Source organism: Diplotaxodon limnothrissa, linkage group LG12 (assembly GCF_057381915.1).
Source record: "Diplotaxodon limnothrissa isolate DT_005_m linkage group LG12, D_limnothrissa_male_GT1.1, whole genome shotgun sequence".
NCBI lineage: Eukaryota > Metazoa > Chordata > Actinopteri > Cichliformes > Cichlidae > Diplotaxodon > Diplotaxodon limnothrissa.
In genome coordinates this window covers 1,536,492-1,555,026 of record NC_140607.1, presented here as the reverse complement: position 1 = coordinate 1,555,026, position 18,535 = coordinate 1,536,492, and the positions used below count along the sequence as shown (strand labels likewise).

General features: G+C 44.5%; 1 protein-coding gene across 1 annotated transcript; it reads left to right on the top strand.

Annotated features, from left to right (window-relative positions):
- Positions 1-3,206: 3,206 nt before the first annotated feature.
- ube2l3b (ubiquitin-conjugating enzyme E2L 3b) lies at positions 3,207-11,711 on the top strand. Its single transcript, XM_085367755.1, has 4 exons — positions 3,207-3,254; positions 4,982-5,077; positions 5,160-5,346; positions 10,370-11,711. The coding sequence occupies exons 1-4, from the start codon at positions 3,228-3,230 to the stop codon at positions 10,522-10,524; spliced, it is 465 nt and encodes a 154-aa protein (XP_085223881.1). The 5' UTR covers positions 3,207-3,227; the 3' UTR covers positions 10,525-11,711.
- Positions 11,712-18,535: the final 6,824 nt, after the last annotated feature.

Sequence of the window (18,535 nt, the reverse complement as noted above, 5' to 3'; positions counted from 1 at the left end):
GGAGAAGAGGCAGCTGTGCAGCGTAAACACAGAATAACTCCAGCTTTGTGTCTTTTTCATTGCAGCTGAATTACGGGACAAACTGTTCCTTTTCACCTCAATAAGAAACGCGTAATATTTTCTCTGAATACCAGACGGGACGGTTGGCAACTCTAATAACTTATGAACAAAATAAAGTTCAACATCATTAACTTCATAGCACCACCCAGCTGTATAGAAACTCCGTCATGCTAGCTAGCACGCAGTACGGAAAAGGTCAGAATAACGAAAATAAACTCCACCTAAACTTGGTTCATATCTGACCCAGAGAGACTGCAGGTCATAACTTCTTACCTGAAGTTCAGTTCACACTTGGACCGGCGGCCGCCTCGGGTCTCTTTTCCTTCATCCACCTGCTGCCTCCACCACTTGCTAATGTTACTGAATCTGTGGAAGCTCCATGATAGCCACCACACGAAGTAACGAGTAACGACCCTATCTAAATCCCAGTAACGAGTAACGCGTTCCTGATTTTGGCATAATAACTAGTTACCGTGCTCGTTACCACAATAATAACGTAGTTACTGTAACGCGTTACTTAATAACGCGTTAGTCCCAACACTGCAGAATAGTGGCACAAAAATAACGCCATAACAGTGCGGTTCACTTTACAGCAGCTACAAGGAAACTCACAGTGAAGCCTGTCACGACAAGCAAGAGTCTGAAAACTGCTGTTGTTTAACATGTGTTAGGAAATGGTCCCACAGCACGTGTCAAATCCTCGCTAATTTATATAGATAAGAGAGTGAGACCAAGCTCTTTAAGGCCACCGAAGCAGCATGTACCACCGAGCTGATGGGTCCCACTATGGGCCCCGGGGACAGACTGGGTACAGCCTGCCGTGGGTACAGCCTGCCGTGGGTATTGCTGCCGTGTCAAATGTGGCGCATTGCTATGGAACTAAATTAGGATCAAAAGCTTTGTTCATCTGGAAAAGTGATTTCCATCTGTTTTTGACATTTAAAAATTAAAACAAACAAGCAGATGAATTATTTTGAATAAAGTATCCTTTGTCTGTTTTCTGTTGTTGTTTTTTACAGCTGCAATTTTTTCTTCTTCTTTTTTATCAGTTTCAGATCTTTTGGCCATGATTTTGTGTTGTGGGCGTGTATCAAGGGCGGGGCGTAGAGTAACGAGTGACAGCTGGAGCAGCGTTGGATGGTAGTGCTGGAGGACGACTTTGGAAATCAAGAGGAAGCGAGTGAAGGCAGAGGCAAGGATGCAATGGTAGGAAATGAAGAGTAAAGGATGCTGCACAGATTTCAGGGAGAGGTTGAGACAGGCTCCGAGTGGCAGCAAACATGACTGGAACAGTACAGCTATAGGCTGAAGGAACCTGTCATGAAGGTGATGGGTGTGTCCTACAGAGGAAAGAGGACAACGAGACTTGGTGGAGGGATGAGGAAGTGCAGGAAATTATTAAAAGGAGATTACCAAAGAGACTGGCAAATAAAAAGTGGGACCGGAGGTGCAAAATACAGACAGGAGTACTGGGAAACTAGGCATACAGGAAAGACAGACGTGGCAAAGGAAAAGCCTTAGTGAGTTGTATGTGAAGGAGGGAAAGAACAGTGCTGAGTGGCTACACGCTGACAGATGGAGCTGGAAAGGAGCTGGAGATAATCAGGGACAGGAATGGAGATGTGTTAACAGGTGATGGGAGTGTGCAGAAAACGAGAGATTGAGGAGCACAGATGGACAGTGGGTGAGTCAGGAAGTGACTTAGAAAGGAGGAGGAGTGGAAAGGCAGCTGGTCCAGGTGCCATACCTGTGGAGGTATGGAGATGTCTGAGAGGGAGCAGTGGACTTCTCAGTAGGCTTACAGCAAAGCAGTAAGAAGAGAATCACAACATCGTTTCAACCTGTTGACCAAATAATAAAGCAATCTTTGATGATTTTCCACCTAACGTGCACATTTGCAGACATTCTTCTTCCTGTCATCCTCAGTCCTATGTTGATGCAAGTGTTCAGGTATTTCTGACTGTTCCAGGTTTCATGTCTGTAGTTTTCCCAGTTTAGGGAAAGAAAGGGGTTTGTCTTTTGGTTAATGTTTTGCTATCGGCCATAATGAACGACACACATTTGTCAAAATCTAGTTTTGCGTCTGGTCGTCTGTGTTTGGGTCGCCATGATCACTCCACACGCTGTGGCACTGCAGACGATCAACATAATCTATGTTATAAGAGCAGGTTTGTGGTCCACACACACTGAGTAGTTCTATAAAATCATCATGAGTGAAACAGAAGCTTCCCTGGTGTGTATCATCTTTCACTACGTGTCAGATCTTGTCCTGTTCTTAGCTCTGTCTCTTTCTCACCCTCTCTGTCCTGCTCTCTCAGTGCTGTCACAGCAAAGTGTAACAGTGAAACAGAATTTACAACCACATAAATGCCATCAGACTAAAGTTAATTAATAATTTCTAATAACACAGTGTACACATGTTTATAAATGAGACGGTGCAGTCTGAATATTCAAACTGAAGGTGGACTACCGCTTTTCAATGTTCAGGTACAAGGATGACCTGCAGAGCTACATCATCCTATACTGAGAGAGACGACGGTCATTGTACAGCAGGGTGGTGCAGCACATACATGTGTGCAGCAGTGGGGGGGGGTTACAGCAGAAACGTGCTCTGAGCCGTACTTGTTTGCAGTGCTGATGGACAGATTCACACATGTTTGTAGCTTTAGAACGAAAGTGCAGGGCGAACATGGATTTGCACGTGATATTAAAGTAGAAACATGAACTCAAATAAAACTTTATTGTTGAAAGTGTTGCACAAGCACATGGAACCTTTTTGCTCTGTGCCATCCACACGACTGTTGCATGAGCCAATTACAACAGACTGACAGCAGAGCTGAGGGTTAACCAAGCCGACTCATACAGGTGTAACTCATCATGCGTTTTCAGGGGTCTACATGCGAACACCTGCATTAATACTAACAAATAAAGCGGAAGCAGACACAGCTGGGTTCAGGCTCAGGTCTCCCCCCGCGGCTCCGGCTCACAGCCCAACATGTTTGTAACATACATAATTACAGATATCCCGCATTTAAACACGTCGCTTCCGGGCGTGGACATGTCGGCATGTTCACAAACAGGCGGATGTCCAACCTGATCAGCCTCAGCGCAGGAACAGACCCATATTCCCAGCGCGGTGAATTCTGGGAACACACAGTAGTTTCAAGATGGCGGCGAGCAGGAGGCTGGCCAAGGTAAATCCGTCGTTGCCGTTCTTTTTGATCGTTTCTAATGTTTAAGGACGTATTGGCGGTTAGTGGAAGCGTCCGTCCTTTGGCTCGTGTTCACGTTACAGAGTATATTTGCATTAAGTGACCGTCAGTGTCCAGCTGTAGCTGTAGCTCAACAGAAACAAGAGGTCAGCATTGACCACCTAGCCGACCAAATATTAACGTTAGGCAACTAAGCAGTCCCAAATCAGGCCGGAGGATCTACAGGGATCCTGCCCGGGGCTGCCAAAAACCTCATTCAAGTCTCTTATCTACAGTTTGAACGTCAGAAACTCTTGAGTTGTGTGACCGAGGGAGTCAATTCGGCAGCGGGCAGCCCGAGATCGTGTCAATTTCCACGGCATAAGACGTTTGCTAATCAGCTAAGTTGCTATCCCCAGGTCTCAGCTAGCTACACTTCAACTTAATCAGACTTTGAAGTTCGCCATTAGGAAGTGGGTGTGAACTACAGCGCAGCGTTACACTTCCAGTAATGCGGCCTGAAGGCGACACACACTAAATGCTGCTTTCGTTTTGTGTAGTGGTCGTAGCATATTGCGTAAGGTCTGCGTTAACCTACGTTTGTTTCCCCGTGATTATCGTTTCCGCCTTTAAACGTACACTGCGCTGAATGAGGCGGTTACAGGAGGCTGTATGTTTGAAGTTTACCCGGAGTAACAACGCTGAAAGCACGCGGAGCAGAGCTGGCCTGGAACCGGCTCACTGATGCAGGTGGAGTTATTCAGTGCGGACATGCAGATTAACATTGACAGGATTTCATTCACGTGAAACAAACGTCGGTGCTGTTGGACCGTAAACCGGTCACACGCTGTTTATTAATCACAATCACTTTACCCTAAAAACGTGTTAGACACGTTTACACCGTCGAGCTGTGCAACAAAAACCTGCCACAGATGGAACCACGAGGCTGGCTGTAAGTGCCACTCAGGGGGTTTCAGCTAATAGCTAACATAATCTAACGTAAGTCAAACTGGTGACAGAACCAGTAACCTGATGGCAAACTAGGAGGTCCACTGTGGTGCTGCTGGATGCAGGTTGTAGTTCACTTTCACTTTCACTGTTGGCTGCTGCACTGAAATGAAAGAGAAACGCTCCTGTTGGCTGGAAGGCTTGAGTTTGTTTAGCATGTGATGAATTAGGATTAAGTGCAACGCTGCTACTTTATGCAATGAAATAGTTGCAATCCAAGCAGTTTAGAGCTTAACAGGTCACTGGACACATACTGTGAATAAAACATGTAGCGCTGAGCACATCCTCAGATCTACCATATACAACACTTCTCTACAAAGCTGAGATGTTGCAGTTGGTTTGTCATTTGTTTTAAGTGACATGTTTCATTGTATAGCAGCTTTAATTTTCTTTACCTGAAAACACTGGAGGTGGTGCTGTTTAGTACTGGGGACCTCTGAGGTGGATAACAGGAACCAAACCAACATCAGCTTGTTGTTTCTTTGCTCCTACTTTCTGCTTAGACTTCACATCAACATTCAGGAAAGAACGTGTAAATAATTTCAGCGCAGTTTAAAACCTGGTGTGTAGTTTGGAGGCTGCGTCTTCCTGCTACGCTGTCCTAAACTGGTGGTGTCATTTGGGTGGTGCATCCTTCCACTCTGTAAAATCATACATGTTTTATTTTTCTTGTATTGACTGTAATAACCTTTCTAATATCAACTGTGTGCTCGTTCTTTCAGGAACTTGATGAGATTCGCAAGTCTGGAATGAAAAACTTCAGAAACATTCAAGTTGAGGAATCAAACTTACTGGCATGGCAAGGGCTGATTGTTCCTGTAAGCTGCTGTTCCTTCTTTGGCTGGTCTGAGATACGTAGGCCCGAGGTTCCCCTTACTAACCTTATTGGTTCCCTTTCAGGACAACCCTCCTTATGACAAAGGTGCATTCAGGATTGAAATCATTTTCCCCACCGAGTACCCTTTCAAGCCTCCCAAGATCACATTCAAGACAAAGATCTACCACCCCAACATTGATGAGAAGGGCCAGGTGTGCTTGCCTGTGATCAGTGCAGAGAACTGGAAGCCTGCCACCAAAACTGACCAAGGTTGGTGCTGAAGTCTTACACAGGGCTGCTCGATGTGAGTCGCAGCGAGCTGGAGAGCTGCACATCTTTTGATTTTTGTCTGACGTGATGATTGCAGGAAAAAAAAAGTCCGTGTCCAAAATAAAACGTTGTCCTGTTTCAGTAACTGTCCGTCTGTCGGGCTCAGAGCATTTTCACATAGAGCTCCGTGTGACGAACAGAGCAGAAAGCGTGTTTTATGCACACGCATGGTTGTGTGATCAAAACACAGTGTTTAGTATGTTTTGTATTTATTGAACAGCACAGCTATAGTAACAGGAAGCTGTGACGATTCTGTGACTCAGTAAAGCGTCACATCGTTTAGACGGCTGTGTGTTTTTATATCGCTGCTACTGCAGCTGCTAACCTGTTTGTTTTATCAGCGAAGCAGGAGACACAGAGATGACTCCTACTCACGGTTTAGGGAACATTTATTCCCTAAATCTTAAACATTGAGTGTTATTTCAGTTTGAAAGAAACAAAGAGAAACCTGCGGAGTTTATCACAAAGTGTACGTGAAAAACAAGAATGAACTCAGCACCGACTCAGTTTTCAGTGTTGTCCCTCAGGTGGTAGGACCTGCTGCCAGACAGCTTTTAGTACCTGGTGACGGTTTCAAGCGAGCAGAGTCGGGCAGAAAGTGTGATGTCAGCAGACAACAATCAACCCCACCAGTGTTTGTGAAACATGGAGGGAAACAGCTGCACATAAACCAACACTGTGGTCCAACGATGGGTGCAGGTGCAGCTATAATCCTCAGTCTGCTCCATTGTTTGGGCCACCTTGCTATAACAACCCATCATCATTGGGGTGGTGCTCAGTTGTCATGGAAACAGAGTGGAGACGAGGTGCTAGTGTGAACGAGGGAGATCTGTGGTCAGAGTTTCCACAGTGCTCGTGGGTATAAATGTCGTTATAATTTGGGTCCTTTAATGATTTCTTTGAACCGGTTTCTTTCAGGGTGGAGTGACTGTGCAGCGAGCACGTTTAACCACTTTAGAAACAAGTTTGGATTGATTTTGTCTGATCCACACTACGACTGAAAGCAAACTGCCCCTCAGTGAGTGGGGCTTGGCCTTTAGCATAGTTCTGGCAGGATATTTGACCACCGTTCTGGGCACAGTGGGTAGAGTTCATTCCAGTTGGTTTGGTGTCATGGAGCCATCTCTGTAACCCTAACCTCAGTCTACAAACTCTTCAGTAGGGTTAATGTTGGGCTTTTAAGAGCATCCCAGGAGCTCAGTGCAGCCGTTTCTAAATGACTGCAGATTCTGGGATCACCAGTTTCAACAGTTGGACATAAGTGCCAGTTATTTGGATGTGTTAGCACTTTGCTGAGGTGTAGGAGAGGACACGTTAACCTGCAGCTGCCCACGTGGAGAAAAGTCAGCGTCAGATCTAGAGATGGACCGATCCGATATTACGTATCGGTATCGGTCCGATACTGACCTAAATTACTGGATCGGATATCGGAGAAAAATAAAAAATGTAATCCGATCCATTAAATATCACGAAAGCACCTCACAAAACTTGCAACACGCCGTAACTCACCTCAGAACGTTAGCACGTCGGAGCAGTATGCATCACGTGATAGAGCGGCTGTGGCATGCGGGACCTGTCGGTGGTCTGGATAGCATGTGGAGCTTCGCTAGCAACCTGGCATTTCATCTCCGACAAAGTTATCCCCGAGAGAAGTAAAGCAAGTGTGTAAGTCCATCTCTGAATGTTTGTAAAGCATTCCTGCGTTAAGCTTAACAAACGATATATGGAGCGACTGCCTCTTCTTGCTGCTACTTCAATCATGAAACTGCTTAATGATCAGCTGATCGTCTCTTGTTTGTTTTTGGCCCACTTTGCACCAGAAAGAGGAAACCAGCAGCTGAACAACAGCAGCACGTTTAAGCTTGATCAACTGTTGTTAGAATGTATTTAATATTACTTTCTACTCGAGGATCTTTTTCTACAGCTGACGGCTGGTAACTGTGCAGGGGCGGATCTAGCAAAGTTTAGCCAGGGGGGCCGATAGGGCATGAACAGGGAAAAGGGGGCACAAAGACATACTTTTCTTTCTTATTCTCATTTAAAATGTCTAGCTTTTAATAAATAATTATCTGACACCCAAAGTTTTAATTTGATGTAAAATGAATAGAAGTCAATTACTGTATATAGTAACTATTAAGTCTAATATATATCCTAGTAAGCTATAGTACTTTTTCCTTTGGGAAGGTACCATCTGTGCAGTCTGCAATTTTGTTGAAGAAAGATGTTGAATCTATTTAATATTTCTTGAAAAATAATTTATTTCTGTGCATTTTTTTTTCACACTGCATCAAATTAAGGTTGATTACGTTGATTAAGCATCATGAGGTGGAGCGTGAGGGGTGGTTCCCTATTTTTTATTTATTTATTTTTGTTGTTGCTGGGAGTTGGAACCCTGTTAGTTAGGTTGCTTAATATTTCTGCTAAGTACTCTTTAAAATACCAGAATAGGGAGGATGGTGTAGGTTTAAGTTTATTAGATTGATCAGTATTGCTGAACTATGAAATATTTTTTTTGCATACAGGTATAACAGAATAGCTTTAGTGTAGTTGTTGTTTTAAACTTGAGTATGAACTTATACAAAATGCAGCAAGATATTTAAAAAACAGTTTTGTTGATTAAAAAACACTATATCGGATTCATATCGGTATCGGCAGATATCCAAATTTATGATATCGGTATCGAACATAAAAAAGTGGTATCGTGCCATCTCTAGTCAGATCAGACGTTTGAGTTGACAGACGGATTTAAAATTGTGCATCCAATTCTTTCTTCTTTTTTTAAAAGTCCTTAAACATGTGCCGTACAGTCGCTTCACCCTGGAAGAGTTACTGTGAGCGTCTGTAAACTTTTGGCCTTTCATTATAGATCAGGTTATAATGGTTTCTACTGTCAAACACATCGTTACATACGTCACACTGCAGGGTTTCATCTCACTGGTTAATCTTTAATCTGACAGTTTTAATTCAATAGTTTAAATGTTTCCCCATAAGCTGAGCTTCAGTCTGCTGACGTGGAAGAGCATCTGTCCTCTCAACAAACACCATACATGCAACCACGCAGCTGAAATGGGGGTTAACCTCTACTGTGCACGAGAGATGGCACGATACCACTTTTTTATGTCCGTACCGATATCATAAATTTGGATATCTGCCGATACCGATATGACTCCGATATAGTGTTTTTTAATCAATAAAACAGTTTTTTAATATCTTGCTGCATTTTGTATAAGTTCATACTCAAGTTTAAATAAACAACAACACTAAAGCTATTCTGTTACACCTGTATGTAAAAAACACACTGCACCCAAAATATTTCATAGTTCAGCAAAACTGATCAATCTAATAAACTTAAACCTGCTCCATCCTCCTACTCTGGTATTTTAAAGAGTACTTAGCAGAAATATTAAGCAACCTAACTAATAGGGCTGCAAACTCCCAACAAAAAAAATAGTGAACCCCCACCCCCCACCTCATGATGCTTAATCGATGTAATCAACTTTAATTTGATGCAGTGTGAAAAAAAAAAAATGCACAGAAATAAATTATTTTTCAAGAATAAAAATAGATTCAACATCTTTCTTCAACAGAACTGCAGAGATGGAAAAAGTACTATAGCTTACTAGGGTATATTAGACTTAACAGTTACTATATACAGTAATGGACTTCTATACATTTACATCAAATTAAAACTTTGGGTGTAAGATTCGGATAATTATTTATTAAAAGCTAGACATTTTAAATGAGAATAAGAAAGAAAAGTATGTCTTTGTGCCCCTTTTCCCTGTTCATGCCCTATCGGCCCCCCTGGCTAAACTTTGCTAGATGCGCCCCTGCACAGTTACCAGCGTCAGCTACGTAGAAAAAGATCCTCGAGTAGAAAGTAATATTAAATACATTCTAACAACAGCTGATCAAGCTTAAACGTGCTGCTGTTGTTCAGCCGCTGGTTTCCTCTTTCTGGTGCAAAGTGGGCCAAAAACAAACAAGAGACGATCAGCTGATCATTGATCAGTTTCATGATTGAAGCAGCAGCAGGAGAGGGAGGGAGAGGCAGTCGCTCCATATATCGGTTGTTAAGCTTAACGCAGGAATGCTTTACAAACATTCAGAGATGAACTTGCACACTTGCTTTACTTCTCTCTAGGAAAACTTCCTCTGAGTTTGGTAGCGAGGCTACAAACACACAGCCGCTCTATCACGTCACCACGCTGCTCCGACGTGCTACGGTTATGAGCAGAGTTACGGCGTGTCGCAAGTTTTGTGAGGCGCTTTTGTTATTTAATGGATCGATTACATTTTTTTAAAATTTCTCTCCGATATCCGATCCAGTAATTTACGGTCCGATACGTAATATCGGATCGGTCCATCTCTACTGTGCACATGACTTATTGCAGCAACGTCATTGGTTAATCAGTTCCCAGTTGCCCTCTGTAGTGTTTCAGAACGGTCCCATGGATTTATCAGTGAACTTACATGATGTGTGCACGTTTCAGAAGAACGACACGACTGTGCTGATCAGGTCTATCAGGGCACGCTGGGTTTGTGTTTGTGGATTCACTGAGCGCGTCTCCTAAACGTCCACACACAACAAACAGTTTTATTTAAACAATCACAACAACATTAAGCTGAAGCTGCTTCCCACTGTCAGTGTGTGTTACCTACAGTCATACAACATGTGTTTGCATGATGTGAGACTGACGAAGAGAAGGTTGGACTTTCTCACGACACAAACTCATGAGTTCACTCTGACTCTAAAGACTTATCTAAGTGCACAAGCTGCAGACTGTTTTGTTTTTATTACTTTTTAGAAATGTTTTCTATTTCTTTGCTTTACATGATGATAGTTGTGAAAAGCTGTAAGTCACAGCACACTGCAGCCTCCTGACAAACTGCTGTGACAGTGGAGGCTGTGGCCTGTTAGGAAGCATTTTGTGTCTGACTCGATCTCCTTCGTGTCTTTCAGTAATTCAGTCCCTCATCGCGCTGGTGAACGACCCCCAGCCCGAGCATCCCCTGAGGGCCGACCTAGCAGAAGAATACTCAAAAGACCGTAAAAAATTCTTGAAGAACGCAGAAGAATTTACAAAGAAACACGGAGAAAAGCGGCCAATGGACTGATCACGTCACGAGCGCGTAGCCCTCTGTCTGCCTCCCTCCCCAGCCCCCTTCTGTTTCACGTGTCCGACCAAATACTGATCTTCCTCTGCCCTCCCCGCTCCGTCCCCCACCAGCAGCTCGCCACCTCCTCGGCCCCCCCCCCCGTTTCACATAGCGCTCCTTTAAACGGCCCTGGAGCTGCCCCGCTGAGGCCAGGCAGCGACAGCCAAGCAGGACTCTCTGTGGATCAGACCGCTTTCTCTCTCTCGTCCTCGTCGCCGTAGATCTCCAGACCATTTCTAACTTTCTACTCTTTCTTAAAGTGAAAAATGGAAAAAAGAAATGCTAAGGGAACATGTGTTAATTTTCTTTGGGCTTTTTTGGCTTTTCCTCAGTAGAAACAGCTCCTGTTTTAAATGGATCTCACTTAGACATGATTGGTCATAAATATTTGATTCTTTTATTTTGAAAAGCAGAAGACGAGTGTGTTTGTTTTTGGTTTTGTTGGTTTTCATTTGGCCCATCTTGTGTAACATTTTAAGCTGAAACACATGAAGTAGTGAAATGAGAGTTGCCGTAGCTCAGGCCGATGTTTGGCTGCAGAAATGCACCGTACTCTGTGGAACATCTCACATCTCCTCCCCCAGAGTCTGTAACAGTTGACAATGTTAGGCCGTACATGAGTCGAGTTATTGTAGAAATGCCAGAGATGACTTCCGAGTGTTAAAGATTTTCAAACACTAAAAACATGCAGCTGAAAACTTCTGCATCACAGATGGTTAGCCATTCACCCGCCCTCCTCAACAGCCATTGGCTCCCAAACGTCTTTTTTTTGATTGACACTTGTGTATAAAATCTGCAAGAATGTGTTGGATTGATTTGAATTTCCATGCATGTCCCCTTTCCTCCTGCTGGGTGCCCAGTATAACCATGTTTAGAACCAGGAACCTGTAGTACACTGAGACATACTCACATAGTCCCAGCTGGGAGGGGCCTAACTTATCAAGCTGGGGGAAGGAGACGCTAAGCTTGAAGCTTGGATCAGCTCCTGGAGATCGTCCAAGAAACGGTAACCTAGAAGGCAGCTGGGAGAGGGCTGGCCGTCCAGGGATGTGCCGGGACATGGAAAGGGACTGCAGCGGCCAAACGACACCATGTAACAGCTATTTGATCTGCTCCCAATATTGTTTCATAATAAAGATGATGGCTTACCATTTGGCCTCCATGTTTTCCTGGTGCTGTGGGGATGTTGTGTTGGGACTCGATCCAGTGCTGCTTACAGAGGGACCGATTCACTCCACTTCCAGCATAAACTGGGATTTGGTGTTTAAAAAAACACACCACAGGTATTTAGAGAGCGCAGCGAGGGGAAGAACAGGCTAACAGAGATAACACACCGCGTCAGTCCAGGGCTGCAGAGAGCTCCCTGCTGTTGGCCTGAAGAAAAGCAAAGTTATAACATTCAAACTATCAAATCTCTGTTCACACCAACGGACCCTTTATCTACAGCTCGGTGAATAATGGAGGCCCACAGTAGTTCTGACAGCAGCTAAACTCCATGCTATAAGCACATACAGATAAAATTGTGCCATACAATAGTAATGGTAGCATCTACCAACACATTAGATTTAGATGGTGAAAACATATGAAAGACTAGGGGACTCTTAGCTGGGCAATATCTGCCATTTGAGCCAATATGAGAATAAAGCTGTTTTATGGCATATTAACTGTAATGGTTGTTGGGTCTGCGCTTCCACAGGCCGCTGGTTTAGAGACTTATTCCCATTAAGGAAGCAAGACGAACAGCGATTTTACTTGCGCAAGGGAGGATCTCAGAGCAGCCCTTCTGCCCTCGTTCAGACCACTTCCACCCCGGCCTCCGCTTGCTGCCTTTCATTGAAAACAGTTACAGTACACACAGCACCACCCATTGTAAACCCCCCTATGGTTATAAAAGATAAGGTACTGTGTGTGTGTGTGTGCACGTGTAAGCATGCGTGTGTATGCATGTATGTGCGACCATCTGTATGTGTGTGTTTGGGGTTGTGTTTCTGTGACCTGCTGCCCACAAAAAGGTCATAAAGGCAGGAAGTTTACTAACCTCATAGGACCTGTCGTCCACACGTGTGGACATCACATTTTGGGTTAATTAGACCAAAATACTAAATTTTGCTCTGCAAGGGCCTGATGTCCACTGACGAGGACGTTATGCTGCTGCTGTTCTATCGAAATTCTAAACACATCCTCATATGTGGCTCTCGTTTTTCTCAGAAACCAAAATCAGGTAAAAAAATAAATAAATCGGGTAATTCTTTGTTTTTACATTCACCAGGTCCCAATCAGCCCAAATATCAAAGAGAAATTAAAAATGCTGCTGTGGAAGAGTTCAGGTCTCAGGAGGCTAAAGAAAACAGAAGCCTCACATAGGATGTGCCTGTAATAAACACTACAGCCTCCCCACCGCTCAACAGGCTGCGGACGGCGTCAGAAACAAAAGAATGTCTTTGATCATACAGTTTGAACTAACACAAATTTAACTAACACAATGACAACATTTAACAATTTGACTCCAACAATGGTCAAGTTGGATAAATATATTCAAACCATGACACGGTCCATTCAATGACTCTGGGTATTCAAACAGTGGAGATTTAGTGCAAATGACAATGAACTCAGCATTTCATGGCTAACATGACTTTATTTGGGCCTGAGACTAGTTTTTGTCTCCGTGCAGCAGACGTTATACATGTAAGGATTACTGCTTCTACTACAGGCAGCTCCAGGCTTTGAGATGTCCAGTAAGCAGGTCACAGTCACAATCGATGACCTGAAACTTTGATTGGATGCAAATGAAGGCGTGAAGCTGCCCTCGACAGTGCACCGCCTGCTGCACCTCACCTCTGTGCAGGTGGGGTGGCTGCAGCTCAACGGGCACAGCAGGTCTGCTAACTGGACGGTTGGTGTTTTGATCCCTGGCTGCTCCAGTCTGCAAGCCAACATATTAACCTCGTGTTGTTCTCCGACGCATCAATCAGAGTGTGAATGTTAGAAAGAACTTAAGCACAGTAAAAAGTCATTGAATGGGCGTCGGCCTGCAGTGCTCTGCTGTCAGTGTGCAGAGGAGGTGCTACAACCGGTCTGTGGCTTCCTCGTGTTGGTTTGTGAGCCAGACGCAAAAGAGAGCAAAGTTACACCTTACAAAGAGCTGAAGCCAAACAGTGTTCATGAAAGTGTGTGCTACATCCAGTGTCTGTGCTTGTCATGGTTTATGTTTTCACAGTGAACTCTGCTATCACTCCATCAGTAATGGGGGACATTTAAAAGCTGACGTGTAAACCTACGCACACAGATCAGTATTTAAGGTTTGAATACTGAGAAAACCTTTGCTGGTGCCTAATGCGTCAGGAGTATGGGAACAGTTAAGACACACTTTCTTTAAACGCAGCATCTCTGTGGCTAAAAACTGGTCCACCCCAAGGATCGGGTCCCCCGACACAAACAGAGTAGTGTAGTGCACGCTGTTAAGAGCCAGGAGGACTGCTATGAGAATGGTACTCGTGGCCAGGGATGGGTACCGGTGTCCGGTGCCATGATGGCACCGGTTCTGACATAAACGGTAGTAACCAGACCGAAAAGCAGCGCACATTTCGGTGCTTTATTTCGGTGCTTTTTTTTCCTGAGCTGTGATACACTTTGGATTCTAGCCAATCATTTTACGTTTCCGAGGATAGTAGGCGGGGCCAGGTACGTACGTTCTTTTAGAGCAGAGCTACAGGTTTAAAATGCCCAAGGTGAAGCGGTCAAAGTCTGGCTGTACTTCACAGCAAAAGATGCAAACTCAGCAGCAACAAGTGCTTTAAGCTGATACTGTGATACTGTCAAAGGAGGTAACACCTCGAATCCGATGAAACACCTGGCGACGCATAGCGTTTTTTTAAAAGCCGAGAAATGCGCCGTATTTGATAGCTTGCTGCGAGACCTCACACCGAGCACATCTACTGCGGGTGTGGTGCCTGTTATCGGACCCGGAGTTAGCAACATCCCCCAAAAACCCGAAGAGGAGAGTCCTGGCCCCTAGCCCTGCCAGTGTAGCTGAAATGATGAGGATGATGATGCAGCAGCAGCCGTTCTTCTCTGCGTGAGTAGCTTCATGTTGTTCGTGTGTAATTTACGTTGAGTAGGCTAACCGCGTTATTACATTAATGCATGTAAGGTGAACTAGCAAACATCATCATAGCTACATGCAGCTGTCTTCTTGTTTGATGGCAGATGCTCCCTTCACCCTGGCCAAAAAGGCTAAAATGACCAAAGAAAAAGTGGAAAACAGTTAAACATGAGAGGTTTTTGGACAAAGTTTGTGTTTTTTCCATTGTTTAAGCACTGCTTCCAGCCAAGAGTGATACCATATATGCCCCATAGCTGCAGAAAATGCTAACATTGTTATCTTTTTACAAAAAAACAGCTGAACATGAGAGGTTTTTGGACCAATTTTGTGTTCTCCATTCTTTAAGCACCGGTTTGAGCACCGTTTGAGCACCGGCACCGTTTCAAAAGTACCGGTTTGGCACCGGTATCGGATAAAACCTAAACGATACCCATCCCTACTCGTGGCCATTGATCATTGATCAGTGTTGTTAATCAGTGATCATGACTGTTTGCCTATTAATGATCAACAAACTGACCTCACAGCCCTTTGTTCCTTCACTGGGCTGGTTTCAGTCATCGTGCAAATGTCCTGTTTATAAGATTGGAAACCTGCAGTCAGCTGAGACTGAAGACGTCACCTGATGATGATGATGATGAAACGTTTCTCCCACTGGAAACTTCCAGATGAACACAATCAGCCTTTAGGATCAGCTGTCACTCCTTGCTCTGCTCTGGCCCAACAGCCACCAGTCGCTCACACCATGCACTTCCAGTGACTCTGCCAACTATCCAGCAGTATGTGGGCTGTAAAACACAGGACAATACAACTCTGGACACACAGGTGACAGAGCCACGGGGGAGACAGAACAATGCTGTAAGCCCTGATTACATCAGTCCCAGGGTCCTGAGATCTCTGAGGCCCAGCCTTCATCCTTCAGCATCTCTTCAATTCAATTCAATTCAATTCAATTCAATTTTATTTATATAGCGCCAAATCACAACAAAAGTCGACTCAAGGCGCTTCATAGATACAGAGAAAAAAACCCAACAATCATATGACCCCCTATGAGCAGCACTTTGGCGACAGTGGGAAGGAAAAACTCCCTTTTAACAGGAAGAAACCTCCAGCAGAACCAGGCTCAGGGAGGGGCGGGGCCATCTGCTGTGATTGGTTGGGGTGAGAGAAGGAAGACAGGATAAAGACATGCTGTGGAAGAGAGACAGAGGTTAATAACAGATATGATTCAATGCAGAGAGGTCTGTTAACACATAGTGAGTGAGAAAGGTGACTGGAAAGGAAAAACTCAATGCATCATGGGAATCCCCCGGCAGCCTACGTCTATTGCAGCATAACTAAGGGAGGATTCAGGGTCACCTGGTCCAGCCCTAACTATATGCTTTAGCAAAAAGGAAAGTTTGAAGCCTGATCTTGAAAGTAGAGATAGTGTCTGTCTCCTGAATCCAAACTGGAAGCTGGTTCCACAGAAGAGGGGCCTGAAAACTGAAGGCTCTGCCTCCCATTCTACTTTTAAATACTCTAGGAACAACAAGTAGGCCTGCAGAGCGAGAGCGAAGTGCTCTAATAGGGTGATATGGTACTACAAGGTCATTAAGATAAGATGGGGCCTGATTATTTAAGACCTTGTATGAGAGGAGCAGGATTTTGAATTCTGGATTTAACAGGAAGCCAAAACAGGAGAAATCTGCTCTCTCTTTCTAGTCCCTGTCAGGACTCTTGCTGCAGCATTTTGGATTAGCTGAAGGCTTTTCAGGGAGTTTTTAGGACTTCCTGATAATAATGAATTACAGTCGTCCAGCCTGGAAGTAATAAATGCATGAACTAGTTTTTCAGCGTCACTCTGAGACAGGATATTTCTAACTTTAGAGATGTTGCACAAATGGAAGAACGCAGTCTTACATATTTGTTTAATATGTGCGTTGAAGGACATGTCCTGGTCAGAAATGACTCCAAGGTTCCTCACAGCGTTACTGGAGGCCAAGGTAATGCCATCCAGAGTAAGAATCTGGTTAGATACCATATTTCTAAGCTTTTCAGGGCCGAGTACAATAACCTCAGTTTGATCTGAATTAAGAAGCAGAAAGTTAGCGGCCATCCAGGTCTTTATGTCTTTAAGACATTCCTGCAGTTTAACTCATTGGTGTGTGTTATCTGGCTTCATGGACAGATAGAGCTGGGTGTCATCTGCATAGCAGTGTAAATGTATGCTATGTCTTCTAATGATGCTGCCTAAGGGAAGCATGTATAATGTAAACAGAATTGGTCCTAGCACTGAACCCTGTGGAACTCCATAATTAACCTCAGTGTGTGAAGAGGACTCTCCATTTACATGCACAAACTGGAGTCTATTAGATAGATATGATACAAACCACTGCAGCACAGTACCTGTAATACCTACAGCATGTTCTAATCGCTCTAATAGGATATTATGGTCGACAGTATCGAAAGCTGCACTGAGGTCTAGCAGGACAAGCACAGAGATGAGTCCACTGTCAGAGGCCATAAGAAGATCATTTGTAACCTTCACTAAAGCTGTTTCTGTGCTGTGATGAGCTCTGAAACCTGACTGAAACTCTTCAAATAAGCCTCTGCAGATGATCTGCAACCTGAGACTCCAGCAGCAGAAGTTGTCGAACTATGGAAGACATCATGTTTAGTTCCAATACTAAAGAAAGACAGATCAGACTGGTTCTCATGTCATGAAGGTGCTTGGAGCGGTTCTTGCCCAGTTTAGCCTGCAGGTGAAACCTCTTCAGTTTACTCACCAGTCTTTTGTGGGGGTGGATGATGCTTTCATCTACCTGTTGTTCCAGCATTCTCACTCTCAGGTGGAAGGTGGCATTGTAAGAATCATGTTTTTTTATTTTTACAGTGCCTTTAATACCATCCAACCCCTTTTGCAGAGTGGAAAGCTGGTCAGGATGTCAGCACTTCTACTGTCTCCTGGATCGCTGTCTGTCTGGCTGGTGGGTAGCCTGTGTGTTGTGGTGGTCAGTAATACTGGGGCACTACAGTGCTATCACCATTCCTATTTACCTTGTACACCTCAGATTTCCAGTATAACAATGAAACGTGAGTCCTCTGATGACACTGCAGTGGTTGGGTGTGATAGTCACGTAGAGCTGGAGCTAAGTGTCAGAGTGGAAAGACGGTGCAAACCATCTGTACCCTCGATCATTATGGGAGATGTCAGATCTCTCCCCAGTAAGATCGAGGAATTGGCGGCGCTGACCAGACTCCAGGAGCACCGGAAGGTTAGCACGATGTGCTACATAGAGTCGTGGCTAACACACCTCACTCCAGACTGTCACGTGACTGTTCCGGGATTTCACCTGGTGAGAGCGGATCAGGACGCGAAGGAGACCGGCAAGAGGAAAGGTGGGGGGATTGTGATGTGTGTGAACAAGAGGTGGTGTAAATCGGGGCACATCAGTGTTAAGGAGCAGCACTTTACTCGTGATGTGGCGCTTTTAGCGGTTAGCATCCGACCATATTACCTGCCGCGGGAGCTCTCGCAAGTCATCGCGATAACCGTGTACATCTCGCCAGCGGCAGCAGCATGTGAGACAACCCACGCGGTAGTGTCCCAGCTGCACACGTCACACCTCCAGTGGCGTGTCTAGAAAATTTTTGTTTGGGGGGCCAGGTAGGGGCACAGATTTGGAGAAGGGTGGCAGATGTAATTGGCAGATAATGTTAAAAAATATTCTACCAACTGAATCAGAATCAGAATACTTTATTAATCCCGAAGGAAATTAGGGTTACAGCAGGCAGCACGCTAATGGCGCATGCGCACTTACAAACCTTCTGACCAACTTTACACAAACATCACATTGGGGAGACATGTCAGAAAGGTAGGCTGATAGG